The following is a 13378-nucleotide window of genomic DNA, read 5'->3' on the forward strand; positions in this document are numbered from 1 at the left end:
CGTTTGAAGTTTACGAGCAATATGTCTCCGCCTCGTTTTTGCTATTATTTTTGTAACAGGCACAGCAATATACATAAAATTAAAACAAAAAACTATCTAAGAAGCCTTTTTGTGTTATACAAATGATAGAGAATTATTTATTGAATAATATTTTTTTATCTAGTTAGTTGTTTCAAAATGTATGTATTTTATTGTGATGTACTTTTTCCGACTGTGACAACAACCTCACTGCCCCTGGCAAGAAGTTCATGGCAATCGGTGTGAGTTAATAATTAGTTATAAAAACACATAAGGTACCTAGTCATATTTTGTAATACTGTTTAGACAGGAAAAATGTACCCTGGGACCATCACCCATTTCAAAGCAACCCTACTTACACAAAAGCCTTGATTTTGAAAGCATCCTTTTTTACTACGTAACTATTAACTTATTAATTTGTTTTTCTTTGTTTTAAAGTTTTTATTATCTTCAATGCATGCGTATGGTTTAGCAATTTTATGCTTATGTGTCACGTTTGGAACGCAAACGATATAAGCGTAATCGTGAGTTTCCTTATGTCATACATACCTAAATGTTAGGAAATCGTTCCTCTTTATTAATAATTAATTCGTACTTAGTTTAATTACAGCACAAGAAAAAACCTTTTAACAATACAATAAAGTTTATAATCGCTAAATTTCTTTGTACAAATGTTTTTATACAGCTAAATGACGAGATTTACAAGCCTTTCCCCTGATGGCTGGCGCCGCGCGACTAGTCACGGCTGCCCATAAACAGCTGTCACATCTAGAACTTTGAATTGCAAATTGTTGCATTGTGTTTGTCATACTGAGACATAGAATGCTGTTTCTCATAAAGCCCTCCGGCAGTCAGTCTTTGAACTTGCTCTTAAATTAGAACCATATAGCTCTTTCGGTTGATATTTCCTAACATTCCTGTATCCTCATCAACTTTACTGGTGCAGTCTCCTTCTCGCCGATGAGGATTGGCACCACAGTGGTGATGTTGCAGTAGGGCATCGGCAGCCTCACAGTCACCAGGATCTTGTACTCACTGCTTATCACCTTGCTGTACTGCACGCTTCTGTGCTCTTCCAATATCGGAACGCTAATGTTGACGCTGGTCGTGTGTCGAGACGGTACTTTCGCTGTCTCTGTCGTACAATCTTTTATTTTATGCGTTTCAATTGTTTTAGAGCCGCAATTGGATGTGTAGATTATGGTGCTGATTAGTTCCGCACGTATGCCCTTGATTCTTACAATCGATTCGTTCGTTATCATTAATTTCAATTCCACCTTTTCCCCCGGCTTTATGTACGGTTTTGGAATCTCCGCTTTTAAACTCATCTTCTGTTTGCCGGTTGAGAGCTTGAGCAGCCTCTTGGTGGCCCGGATCGCTATTGGAATGTCTGGTATCAGAGGATCCAAGTAATTGTGCACTATCACCTCCGCTTCGACGAATCTTCTCAAAACATTAAACTTGCCTATTCTCCTGACCTCCAATGTTATTCGGTACGTGACGTTGCCATTTTGCCCGCTGAACGACGGCGGGATGGTTTTCGGCAGCGTGAAAAGGAACTTATCCTCGTAAGATCCAGCGGGCAGGATTTGCACGCTGTCGTCTTTCTGGTTGAGCAGGCTCATGGCTTGCAAAACATGATTTTCTGTCCCCAAGTACGTAGTGCATGCGTCATCCGTTACCCACGAGCACCACGATTCGCCTTTAAAGGACAGCGTGATATCTTCAAACTCTGTCGGCTGATCCATCGCATATTTGACGACGCCAGAGACGATCCCGCCTGCATGATGCACACCATCCTCATTGGGTTTGTCTACTATTATTTGACACACGAATACCATAGTTGGTCGCACACTGCAACGTGTATTCAAAACAAGTTGCGAAAATAAATACGACTGAATAATATCGCGCAGAGTAAAGGGCTATTCACACGCGTCACGACAGGCGGGGATGTGAGCGGCCGAGACCGCGCGCGTGTACGTCGCGTGCCTCCGCTCGCCGGCTACTGGCGTTTGCGATTGTCAATATTGGCACCATAATCAATGGCATTTGCGACAAATGCTAATTACGCAATATCTTGAATGACGATATATAAATCACTATTATTATGCTTCGTGTACGTCTTTGTTGTATCTGCACGTCGTCTCGTGCGCATGCGTGTCTACCCCGTCACGTTGCTGAGAGAATACACTTAATGAATAAGCGTAGATAGGGCATTCAATATTACAAACATTATTTAATTCGTAAGCGAGACAAATATACGGTTTTATTCGGAAAGTGAGTGAGATGGCAACAGTAGGCGTAGAAACACTAGCTGGGGAATTTTGTTTGGCTGTAAACGCTTGGTATTGCACCCGGTCAGCGATTGACTAGGCAGAGCGCCACAGAATTATATATTATGTACATATAGATACGCTATCAGCAACTTGTTTACTCGGCAATGTGATTTAATACCTAAATCCGCGAGTGTTATATTTCTTTGAAATTATTTCTTTACTTGTTTTTAGTTCGATAAAATAATATGATGTTGCAATTTTTCTAGGCAGTTTGTTTTGATACACAATTTTATACAGTAATTACTGTTTAGATTGTGAAGTATTGCCTTCTTGATTTATGAGCAGTGTAGTTACTGTTAAAATCGAGAGAAACTGGTTCTAATTTTTAGGGCGATTATTTCAAAAGCGTCTACTTCATTTTAGAGGGATATAAAGTTTACTAAATTTAAATACATATTCAGCTATCCTTCTGGAGATACATGAGCGTGAGCCTATATTCTTATTGAAACGGTAGTCATGTGACCGTTGATAGTTGACGAGTATTGAAATACCTTACGTGGTCCTTCTGAAGTAGCGTGAAGGAGTCTTAGTAGGACGACATGATTATTCCGTGTGGCATGAGATAGCCATCTGTTGCAATAAGATATTAAGAACGGCATCGCGTTTACCATCAGGTGCAGTGCAGTCACTTTTTTGTGCCAGAAAAAAGAAAATACTTTCGTTAAATAACAGCCAGTATGTACTCTATAACTATTGAGAATTTTATAAATAGTTGAACTAATATAAATCTTTGCATCACAGTGGTCAATATTTGGAGGGTGCTAGTTGGTTCAAGAAGGAGGGCTACCTCCAGGAGCCGTTGCCGATGCAGCTGGTGTACCCCCTCACGCCCATACACTTCAAACCGATCAGGGCCACTGGCAAGCGTTTGAAGAGTTAGTATCAAAACTACACAGATTTAATATGACTGAGGATAATTACATGGGATTATTGCTATGTTTATATTACCTTTGAAGACATTAATCAACACTACTATAATCAATTAATCATTTACTACAAGGAGAAGGTTTGTCCACAATATCCGAAAAAAGGTTCTTTCCTCCCGAGACGTGGAATGTCCGAGTGGATATAACAGCGTAGGTATGTGCATCTCAGTAAGAGATATAAATAAATTCGATCAATCTGCCAAAAAATTATAGCAGTTGAATGTTCATCTTGAATCGAGAACTTCGTAGATTGTTGATACATAGCGATATATCCTGGTTTAAAGGTCATGGCAAGGGTTTTCTCCAGTAGTTAATCATCAAGCTAGCTGACACATTGTGCGCATTAATGATAGTAAGACAATTCCTAATGTTTGGTAATAATTTTCTGCTGACCGGTACTTGTGGATAAGAATCGATTGCTAAAGGCGATTAACAACTTATGACCAAGAAGCAAGTTTGTTCCACAATTATTCACTGTGTATATTGTTATGTGTCAGATCGTTACATCTGCCCGTGTTACTACTACCCGATGCGCAAGGGAGCGTTCGTGGTCGCAGTGGACCTTCCCTCCGGCAAGGAGACCTCTGACTTCTGGGTCAAGAGGGGCACCGCGCTTCTCTGCACCCTCGCTACTTAGTTATGAAGTGTAGTCAATTAGTTATACAATAAATTAGTCATAACAATGTGTTTGTATTATTGTAGTGTTTTTGTTTTGTTACTATAAGTACTTACCTTTTAAAGCATCGATTGATAAAGGATTATTGGATTAGAGTACAGTAAAATACGATATTTTTTATGATAACTCGTTAGACAGAAAAACAAATTTATACCAAACATTTTACTTGGTGTTTCGATTGGCTTTAGAGATAAATCTAGATTACATTCGCAGGTGTTTTTTTGTCAAGTATAAACGTGCAAGTCGTTCGCTGGATAGAAGTGTATGCTAACTGAACAAGGCTGCAATTATCACATTTCTTCTTTTTTTTACTATAATAGAGTTTAGGTTCCAATAAAAATAAAGTCTTATAATGTCGGCCACCCACGCAGCTGGTCCAGGCTGATGAAGACTGGCTTGCTGTTGATGTCGCAGGAGCAGTAGCATCTGCCGCTGTTAGACCCGTCGCTCACTACAAGGGTTTTATAGTTCACCTCCGTTTCGATCGCTTGTTGTACGCCTGGAATTATTTTTATTAAAATTTTGTTACTTATGGTTCACAGTTCGAAGATGTGGTTGTATTGAATAAAAAAATACGCTGAAAATATTTTGACTTATTATTTTTGCTCGCGATTCCGCCCGCGGCTCCCCGTTGCAAGGATAAAAGTAACAGGTTATATTAATAAGTAAAATTGATTAAAAAAAAAATGGTCTTACCATGTATGCTACTACTTCGAGAGAGGTCGTAACGTCCTCGCCTCTCAGAGTAACTATCCCTCTCACTCCAACTGTTAGACCTAGTAATTTGTGCAGTATCTTCACTATTTTGGGATTGTAGGCCTTCATCGCCGTTGGTTGAATATGGTTTCTTAAAATTTGGGTGCTTACGAGTAACTATAGGTTGCTCTTCATCTGTTTTATGTTTAGATTGATTATCATTGGATTTCATTAAAGATTGGTCTAGTTTATCTTGTTTCGCATTAATAGCAGGCTTATCAACATTAGGTATTGCTCTAGGTAGTGGTTCTAGATTAGGTTTTTGCGTGGTTGCAACTTGATCAGGCTTTGGTGCGAACTTAGGCACGTCTTGATTTGGTTGCCTTGATTGTTTATTTTCAGTAGAATCGGTTGGTTTAGCTTTCTCAGGTACTACTGCAAGGTTAGGTTCTTGATCAGGTTTGGTTGGAGGCTTCATTGTGTTAGGTTTAATGATGTTAGTTTTTACTACTTCTTGGTGAGGCTGCTTCATTGGCTCCTTTTGAGCAGATTCTGCCTTACATTTATTTTGATCAGGTATTTCAGTAGTTTTAGGTTCTTGAACAGGTTCATTCGTAGGCTCATCTGACGGTTCAGTCGCAGGTTTAATTGTAACATAATCTTGATCTGGCTGCTTACTAGACTTGTCTTGTATGGATTGCAATATGGGTTTACCTTGTATGGTTGCAGGTTTATTTTGGCCAGTTGTGGTAATAGCCACTTTATCTGGATTATCTTGTTTAGGTTCAGATGCAAGTTTGTCTGTATAAGGTGTGGCTGGTGTTCTCTTGTCACCAATGTTTATTGCTGGTGTATCTTGGTCGGACATAGGTTTATGACTACTAGGTTTGCTTTTATTACACGTAGATTCAGTTTGGTCAGGTTTGATTACAGATATATCTTCGGGAGCCTTAGTTGTATTTTCATTTAGGTTAAGTTTATTTATGTTATCCTTATCATTGTCAGATTTAATTAAGGGCTTATTTATGGACAAAGGTTTATCTTGGTTAGCTTTCTGTAGGGTTTCACTTAGATGAGGTTTATCCTTTTGGGATTTAGTGTATACCAGTTGAATTGTAGGAATAGTTTCATGCGAATTCAATATAGGAATATTTTGTTTTGGTATAACTAAAGGCCTATCTTCATTAGTTTTAGGTTCCAGTTTAGTTGTTTCATCGCTCTTAGGTAATCTTGTAAGTTTATCTTGGTGAGGTAAGATACTACTCTCATCTTGACCAGGTTTGTATGCAGGATTGTTCGCGTCAACTTTAGTGTCAGTCTTGCCTTGATCAGATTTCGTTACGGGTTTTTCATGATCAGGTAAAGTTTCAAGTTTTATTTGATTAGGATGACTATTACCATTATCGTTTTTAGGTATGCTAGTAGACTTATCTTGATTAGATTGTGGTGTAGATTCATCAGTGCTCACATTAGGCGATGTCGTATCTTGTGTGGGTTTAGTTATTTTTTCTTGATGGAATTCTGTCGGTTTATCTTGGTCGGATTGTACTGAAATTTTATCTTGCTGAGATTTATTGAAACTATCTGTTTGTTGAATTGTTGCCTCAGTTTGACTAGGCAATGATTTTAGTACATCTTGAACTTGTTCTTTTGTTTCTTGTTCGTTCTTTGTTTGCTTATGATCGGATTGTTTTGTTGATTCTTGACTATGCAATGCTGATGTAATGTCTCTTTGCTCATGCTTAGTCCACTCACTCTCTTGATAGGTATGTGATGAATCTTTTGTGTGAGGTGTTTGATTCTGGAAACCTTCGTTGTCTTTGTTATGTGGCTCTGGCTGAGGGTACTTAGATTGATTTGCTTGATATTGGTCTAGTTGCAGATCATCTGGACTGGATAATTTAGGTTTACTCCTATGTAGTGTTGTAGAGGACAGATTTTGTACCGGCTGTCGTAGGAGCTTATCTTGCCCTGGCTGGTTTAGAAGCTTATTTTGTCCTGGATGAAGTTGGGATTTATCTTGATCTGGCTCGTATAGAGGTTTACTTGGTCTTGACTGTGGCTGGGTATTATCTTGTTCCAGGTGGTTCAGGGGCTCATCTTGTACTGGCCCTGTTTGTAGCATAGGCTTATCTTGATCCGGTTGTAAAGTGGTTTATCTTGGGCTGGTTGGGGCAAGGGTTCATCTTGTTCTGTCTGTGTCAGCGTCTTGTTTTGTTCCGGTTGTAAAAGTGGTTTATCTTGGGCTGGTTGGGGCAAGGGCTCATCTTGTTCTGTCTGTGTCAGCGGCTTGTTTTGTTCCGATTGTAGAAGCGGTTTATCTTGTCCTGATTGGGGCAAGGGCTGATCTTGTTCCGGTTGTGGCGAGGATTCATCTTGTTCCGGTTGTGGAAGTTGTTTATCTAGTGGTTGTGGCATGGTCTCATCTTGTCCTATTTGTACCAGCGGCTTGTTTTGTTCCAGTTGTGGAAGTGGTTCATCTTGTTCTGGTTGTGGCAACTGCTCATCTTGTGCTGTCTGTGTCAGCGGCTTGTTTTGTTCAGTTGTGCAAGTGGTTTATCTTGTCCTGATTGGGGCAAAGGCTGATCTTGTTCCGGTTGTGGCGAGCGACTCATCTTGTTCCGGTTGTGGAAGTGGTTTATTTTGTCCTGATAGGGGCAAGGGCTCATCTTGTCCTGGTTGTGGCGAGGACTCATCTTGTTCCGGTTGTGTAAGTTGTTTATCTTGTCCTGATTGGGGCAAGGCCTCATCTTGTTCTGTCTGTGTCAGCGGCTTGTTTTCTTCCGATTGTAGAAGTGGTTTATCTTGTCCTGGTTGGGGCAAGGGTTCATCTTGTTCTGTCTGCGTCAGCGTCTTGTTTTGTTCCGGTTGTAAAAGTGGTTTATCTTGGGCTGGTTGGGGCAAGGGCTCATCTTGTTCTGTCTGTGTCAGCGGCTTGTTTTGTTCCGATTGTAGAAGTGGTTTATCTTGTCCTGATTGGGGCAAGGGTTCATCTTGTTCTGTCTGTGTCAGCGTCTTGTTTTGTTCCGGTTGTAAAAGTGGTTTATTTTGGGCTGGTTGGGGCAAGGGCTCATCTTGTTTTGTCTGTGTCAGTGGCTTGTTTTGTTCCGGTTGTGGAAGAAGTCCATTGTTCTTCGGTCGTGAAGGTGGCTGATCTTGATCAAATTCTGTAGTAGTCCGATCTGTGTTGCTTTGTGTTGTAGTTTGATCTTGAGCCGGTTTCTCTTGTAATGACTGATCTTCATCCTGCGATATCGTATTATTTTCGTCAGCATTTTTATTGGTTTTCTTATAATCTTTCCATGAATCACTTTCTTTATTTATCTGTGATTGTTTAATTAGTGTGATCGTTTGCTTGTGTTTAGGACGAGGTCCTAAAGGTTTACTTTGAGATTGTGGTGCAAATTCATTCTGCTTTGTTAATATAGAAGGTTTATCATCTTCTGCTTGCGAGAAAGGTGGATTTCGACTGAAGTCTGCGTAGGATTGATCCTCATCTGGCAATGTAGGAGGGTTATGTTGATTTGGTAGTAAAAGCAGGTGATCATCACTTGGTTGTAGTGGTGTTTGATTTTGTCTTAGCTTGTTTTGCATAGGTGGTAAAGATGAATTTCGAGTCTGTTTTACAGGGGTTACGTCTTGATCCGATTTTGTTAGTGAAGGATTTTGTACTGGCTGTAAAGGGATGTGATGACCTCGATGTGATTGAAAAGATTTATGTGAATTTATTTGATCATCTTGCGGAGATGGTTGCTGTACGACAGATTCGATGTGTGGTTTTTCTTCATTTGGCTTTATTGCTGGTTCATCTTGACTTGTTAAATGTATTAGTTCCCCAGGATCAGTGGTATCATCGTCAATATACGCATCTTCGTTTCTCCAAAACTCCTCTTCTTCCTCTTCTTCTTCTAAATCATATGAATATTCTAATCGATTACTTTTTTTGTTAGATATAAAGTCGTCTTTAGTTACATTCTCTTCAGCCTTGATATTATCTACAATAACAGATTCTTGTTCAAATTGATTTTCGACGTTCCAATTCTTTGTATTAGATTCTGATACGTTATCATTTGTTACAGATGATTTACTTCGATAGACGGTCGTATCTTGTTTATCATTTATTTGGCGGCTATGTTGTTTGACCCAATCTTGTTCTGTTTGTGATTGTTGGTTTATGTAAGACTCTTGTCGGCTTTGTTGTGATGAAGCCGAAGTTTGTTTTTGCGATTGTTTATTGAATTCGTCTGTAGAAGTTATTGACGATTCATTGGATTCTTTATGGCTCGAAACTTGCTGGTTTTGACGCTGCGGAACATTCCGAATATCTTTATGATTTGACGATGTCTCTTGATTGGTTTCTTTCTGTATGTTTGATGCATTTATAGACAAAGATAATTCTTTGTTATCTATATCAACCTGAGTTTTAATAAGTGAATTTTCTTTGCTCAAGGCTTTGTTATTCTGGTCACTAAGTTCTTGATTGGTTGATTTATTATTTGATGTTTTATCGTTAAGGTCCTTATTTGATTGTTTTGAAAATTTAACGCCCACGGAAAAGTCGTTACTTAGTTGGTTTTCATGCAGCAAGTTTTTAAGTTCTTGATCTAACACATCTTTTTGGGATTCCTGTTCATTTTTCAACAATTTATGTACATCGGTATTCTCATGGCTTTGCTGTAATTGACTTAAAAATTTGAAGTCTTCATTGTTGTTAGCTATCCGTGATTGATTAGCGTCTTAAGCTCATTTCTTCGATTTGGTAGATTACGTCCATTATGCTTCTGATTTATTTGGGGTTCGTCTATATTGGGAGCATAATTTTTGAAACTCTTCTTTATCGCTGAATCACGGAAAAATGCGTCCGGATCTACGTACGAACTCTTCGCTACCGGACTTTGGAAAAGGTTTGTACGTAGAAGGCTCTTGTGGTCACCGTGATCTGGAAGAATAATTTGTTTGTAATTTTTCTGCATAATGAACTAGAATAATTATAGTACGCAGATAAATGGGCTAATTTTGGAATATATTTGGATGTTGTTTTCTTATTATTTATCAAATTTGTTTTGTTTATTAGAAAAACACAAAAGTTGTTTGGGTTTGGATCCTTGGCACGTTATTACATACCTCGAATGAATAACTGTATACAGTAGTTACATAGGTACAATATATTGAACGCTTTATGAGGAACAATTAATGTTTTAATATTATATATGCGCAATATCCTGTGATACATACATGTAAATATTTGAACAATTCATAACGTTACATAGGAGTACAACAGCTATGCAAACAATTGTAATCAATACCTACACATTATAAAATATTTAAGTGTTCGCAATGTTAAAATAACTCGATTTTTCTTCAATAAATTTTAATTAATGGGATTATTTGTTGTTTTTTTAACTGAGTCATCTGAATTCAGCAAAAAAACATAACTGTTTTGTTAATTTCAGCCTATGTGATGGTCTTTTCGCTGAATTTCCTATTTAATATGTCGGGATCGCACAAAAAATATTTTTGATCAGTGTAATCTTCCTCGGCGCCTTCACTGACAGTCACTTCAATAATTTCATTTGGGAAAGAAACTTTTTGGACGATATCGCCAATTAAGGCTGGTAAAAATTAAAGTAAAAACACACCCCGTTATATTTTTATTATGAAATTTATAAGTTATAATATTTTGATTGATGATGATTATGTTAGCATGCCTATTATACATACTGTATGTTTCTGTAAAGTGCAACGCAGCAAATACCTACGTGCCTTAATAACTTTTTTAATAAAAGTGAACATTTACTCACGCGACTCGAAGATTTGAGAGTTGACTTGCGACAATTGCACCTGGAAAGAAGAAAATCTGTTAGTATTATATGTGTTAGCGTATCTAGGGTTTTCAGAGGGTACCTATTATAACTTCGAAACAACTTGATTTAAATCAGTTGTTTCATTCGATGCGGAGTCAATGGAATTTGTTCCATGACGCACGAAATTAAACAATTGCGATGCGTCTCTAGCCTCTACATCGACCTCAAACGAAAATATAGCGATCAAAATAATCCATAAACTGTACGATGAAACTTTGTACTGATTACTCCATTGCTGTGATCGAATAGGACATATAATTCAGAATCATTGAAAGAGTAAATTTGCTATACAACTACAACTAATCAAACCTTTTGAAAGTCTACGTCTTGATCTATTTTTATTATCTATTTCTTGCGTTTACAGTTATTTATTAGTCAGAGCTCCATTACGTGCGCTTGAGCACTTGCTATATACTCCTGTCAGTCTTTGAGGATATATACCAAACATATTATAATTAACATCTGTCTAGTAAATATAAATAAATTGAGTACAAATTTTTCCCCATTTCGATATTCAATAAAACAATACTTGGAATTACCATAATCAAAATATAAATTAACCGAATGACGAGAGAAACAGATTGCTCGCTCGATGATACCTAAACACCCAACAACATGCTCGTAATGTAACGACCAGAATCAACCATATTTATACTCTTTGACTTAGATGATAAGGCGTAGCGAATTTTGTCTGCAATGTACACTCAGCTAAATAAGTAGCTGGATGAATTCAAAACCTCAAAACTGATTTTGTGGTTGACTACTTCACTGCGGAAGGTAATCATGTCACTTGTTACTTGGCGATGATTGTATACAAGCGATAGTACGTACTCTAGCAGAGTTTTATAGCCTGGCAAGGAAAATAAAATACCTCGCCATATTGTGGTAAAATATGGAACTAATTTCTTGTACTGATTTTTTTTACTTTAAAACTAGAAGGCAAAAGTGGCGCCTCCACGGCAGATTTTTGTTTTCCGGGTCAAGCTTTAAGCAAAACTATCTTGTATAACCAATAGATCTAGAAATAACAATTAAAAATTTTACTGCATTACACTATGGTCTCTAAAATGATAATCTAACTCCTGGTAATGCAGACCATGTTATGAAAAGGAAAACCATGTCATTCTTATAATAATTCGTTATTAATACACCAAGAATTACCACAATAATTGGAGATGGTGTGGTGCGAACAATAATTGTCAAACACTTGTACAATATTTGTATAGGAACAATAGTTTGTATATTCGATACGTTTACTTAATCACTTACGTCGCATGTGGAATTTCAAAATTACTTTGTGTAAATTTGCTGGTGGTAGGATATATTTTATATCCGCCCGTATAGCGACCACCGTACAACAAGATGTTAAAACCCGCCATGGTGGATCACGTAAATGTGTCGCGTTCTGGGATCAGCCTGTGTATATTCGGTTCCGATGCTGGCATAATAGGCTACCGGACTCATTTTGGTTCTTTACTATTATCGAATATTTACATAATATAAATTATAACACAGAAGGAATTATTAAAATCCGGTAAAAATCAACAAGTTATAAGACTTAGAATTTCGGTGGAAGGGGTAATTAACAAGAAATAGAAAAGAGACGAAATATCCACATGTGACGTCATTGGGAATTACGACTCGTGCGAAAAAAAGAGATGAAGCGATATCCCCACATCGCGCCCACTTCTACACATTACAATATTTTAAATATGAATTACTCGCTCATTCTTTAACCAATATTTATGCAGTTTTCGCAGGAGTGCTTCTTTTTCGTATTATTAACCATTAAATATAGAATAATGTACAAAATCAAGCATAGGCCGGTCCCTAATGTGTCGACTGCCGAGGAGTAATCATCTCTCGTCAGTCGACTTTATATTGACCCCATTCCACTTACCATCAGGTGTAGAGGGATCTTAGCTGTGGCGGTATAAAAAATATCCATAGAAGTAAAATATTAATTTAATTGTAGTTGCTGTGTTGTCGAATGTAACAGACAACATCTTTTATCTTCCGATAAAATAGTTTTGCTTCCGTTAATGCTTCGGTGGTGTTGTATAGCGGTTACAGTACTTGGGTTTGAATTGAACAGTATTACCTGGGGATCTGAAATTTGTGCCTAATATCGCGATAAGCTCTCCACCTATATCGTGATATAATCGTGGGATGGAATAGTGGATGCTCTAGTTGTTGGTTCTAGTACCACTTCGCGTAAAAAGGGCTTGTCAGTGTGTTTTGGTTATTCTCTTGAACGACTGGACCAATTCTGATGGATTTTTATGAACCTTATAAATCCCAACATTGGGTAGTTATAATTTCAAGATTATATTATGGTGTAAGGTTTCCTTGTGGATTATATTGCACAAGGAACCTTTAATACATGGCTAAAAATCCTATGTTGTAGACCGCCGAAAGACGTAAATTTTCCCTGTAGGTATCTGAACTGCCTTTGGGACTCTTAGCGAAAAGACTCGAGCGAGCAGAGCAAGGAGTAGAAGGTTATAATAAACATAGCCAACAGTTGCATACAATTCTGTCAACTAAGATGAAAGACTTATCTTGTGTATATTGACTATATAATAAATTCCTTCCTAACTGAATTTCGACTACGGCGGCCAATCCCAACGATGGTCAGCTCAGTATGCAGGATGTATTACAGTGCACGAAACGGCAATCCGACATGATCGGAGAGAGATCAGAATTATATATGACTAGCTTTTGCCCGCGGCTCCGCCCGCGTTATACAGTTTTTCAGGCTAAAGTTTTCCGTTATAAAAGTAGTAGTTTCCCGGGAGCCTCTCAAACTGTCTCCATACCAAATTTCATCTTAATACGTTGGGTAGTTTTTGAGTTTAACAC

General features: G+C 38.0%; 3 protein-coding genes across 3 annotated transcripts; all 3 read right to left on the minus strand.

The window, feature by feature from the left end:
- Positions 1 to 642: 642 nt before the first annotated feature.
- On the minus strand, positions 643 to 2390 carry LOC115444710 (arrestin domain-containing protein 17). The gene has a single exon (XM_030170593.2). It carries the CDS (start codon positions 1857 to 1859, stop codon positions 927 to 929), a length of 933 nt encoding a protein of 310 aa, XP_030026453.2. The 5' UTR covers positions 1860 to 2390; the 3' UTR covers positions 643 to 926.
- Positions 2391 to 4103: 1713 nt separating this feature from the next.
- On the minus strand, positions 4104 to 6796 carry LOC119191407 (enolase-phosphatase E1-like). The gene is made up of 2 exons (XM_037445311.1): positions 4653 to 6796; positions 4104 to 4455 (listed from the first exon to the last, which is right to left on the minus strand). The coding sequence occupies exons 1-2, from the start codon at positions 6775 to 6777 to the stop codon at positions 4304 to 4306; spliced, it is 2277 nt and encodes a 758-aa protein (XP_037301208.1). The 5' UTR covers positions 6778 to 6796; the 3' UTR covers positions 4104 to 4303.
- A 412-nt stretch (positions 6797 to 7208) lies between these two features.
- Positions 7209 to 9286, minus strand: LOC119191406 (transcription factor SPT20 homolog). Its single transcript, XM_037445310.1, has 2 exons — positions 9262 to 9286; positions 7209 to 8647 (listed from the first exon to the last, which is right to left on the minus strand). Exons 1-2 carry the CDS (start codon positions 9284 to 9286, stop codon positions 7209 to 7211), a joined length of 1464 nt encoding a protein of 487 aa, XP_037301207.1.
- Positions 9287 to 13378: the final 4092 nt, after the last annotated feature.

This window comes from Manduca sexta, unplaced genomic scaffold, assembly GCF_014839805.1.
Source record: "Manduca sexta isolate Smith_Timp_Sample1 unplaced genomic scaffold, JHU_Msex_v1.0 HiC_scaffold_1479, whole genome shotgun sequence".
Classification (NCBI taxonomy): Eukaryota; Metazoa; Arthropoda; class Insecta; order Lepidoptera; family Sphingidae; genus Manduca; species Manduca sexta.

What these genes read in the sequence shown, in the direction of transcription:
- LOC119191406 (XM_037445310.1), bottom strand. Translation starts at nt 9,286, where the DNA reads ATGAACAGGAATCCCAAAAAGATGT. An exon ending in CAGGAATCCCAAAAAGATGT is followed by an intron (nt 8,648 to 9,261) that starts GTTAGATCAAGA and finishes CTGTTATTGTAG; the next exon opens with ATAATATCAAGGCTGAAGAG.
- LOC115444710 (XM_030170593.2), bottom strand. Translation starts at nt 1,859, where the DNA reads ATGGTATTCGTGTGTCAAATAATAGTAGACAAACCCAATGAGGATGGT.
- LOC119191407 (XM_037445311.1), bottom strand. Translation starts at nt 6,777, where the DNA reads ATGCTACAAACAGGGCCAGTACAAGATGAGCCCCTGAACCACCTGGAA. An exon ending in TCGAAGTAGTAGCATACATG is followed by an intron (nt 4,456 to 4,652) that starts GTAAGACCATTT and finishes AAATAATTCCAG; the next exon opens with GCGTACAACAAGCGATCGAA.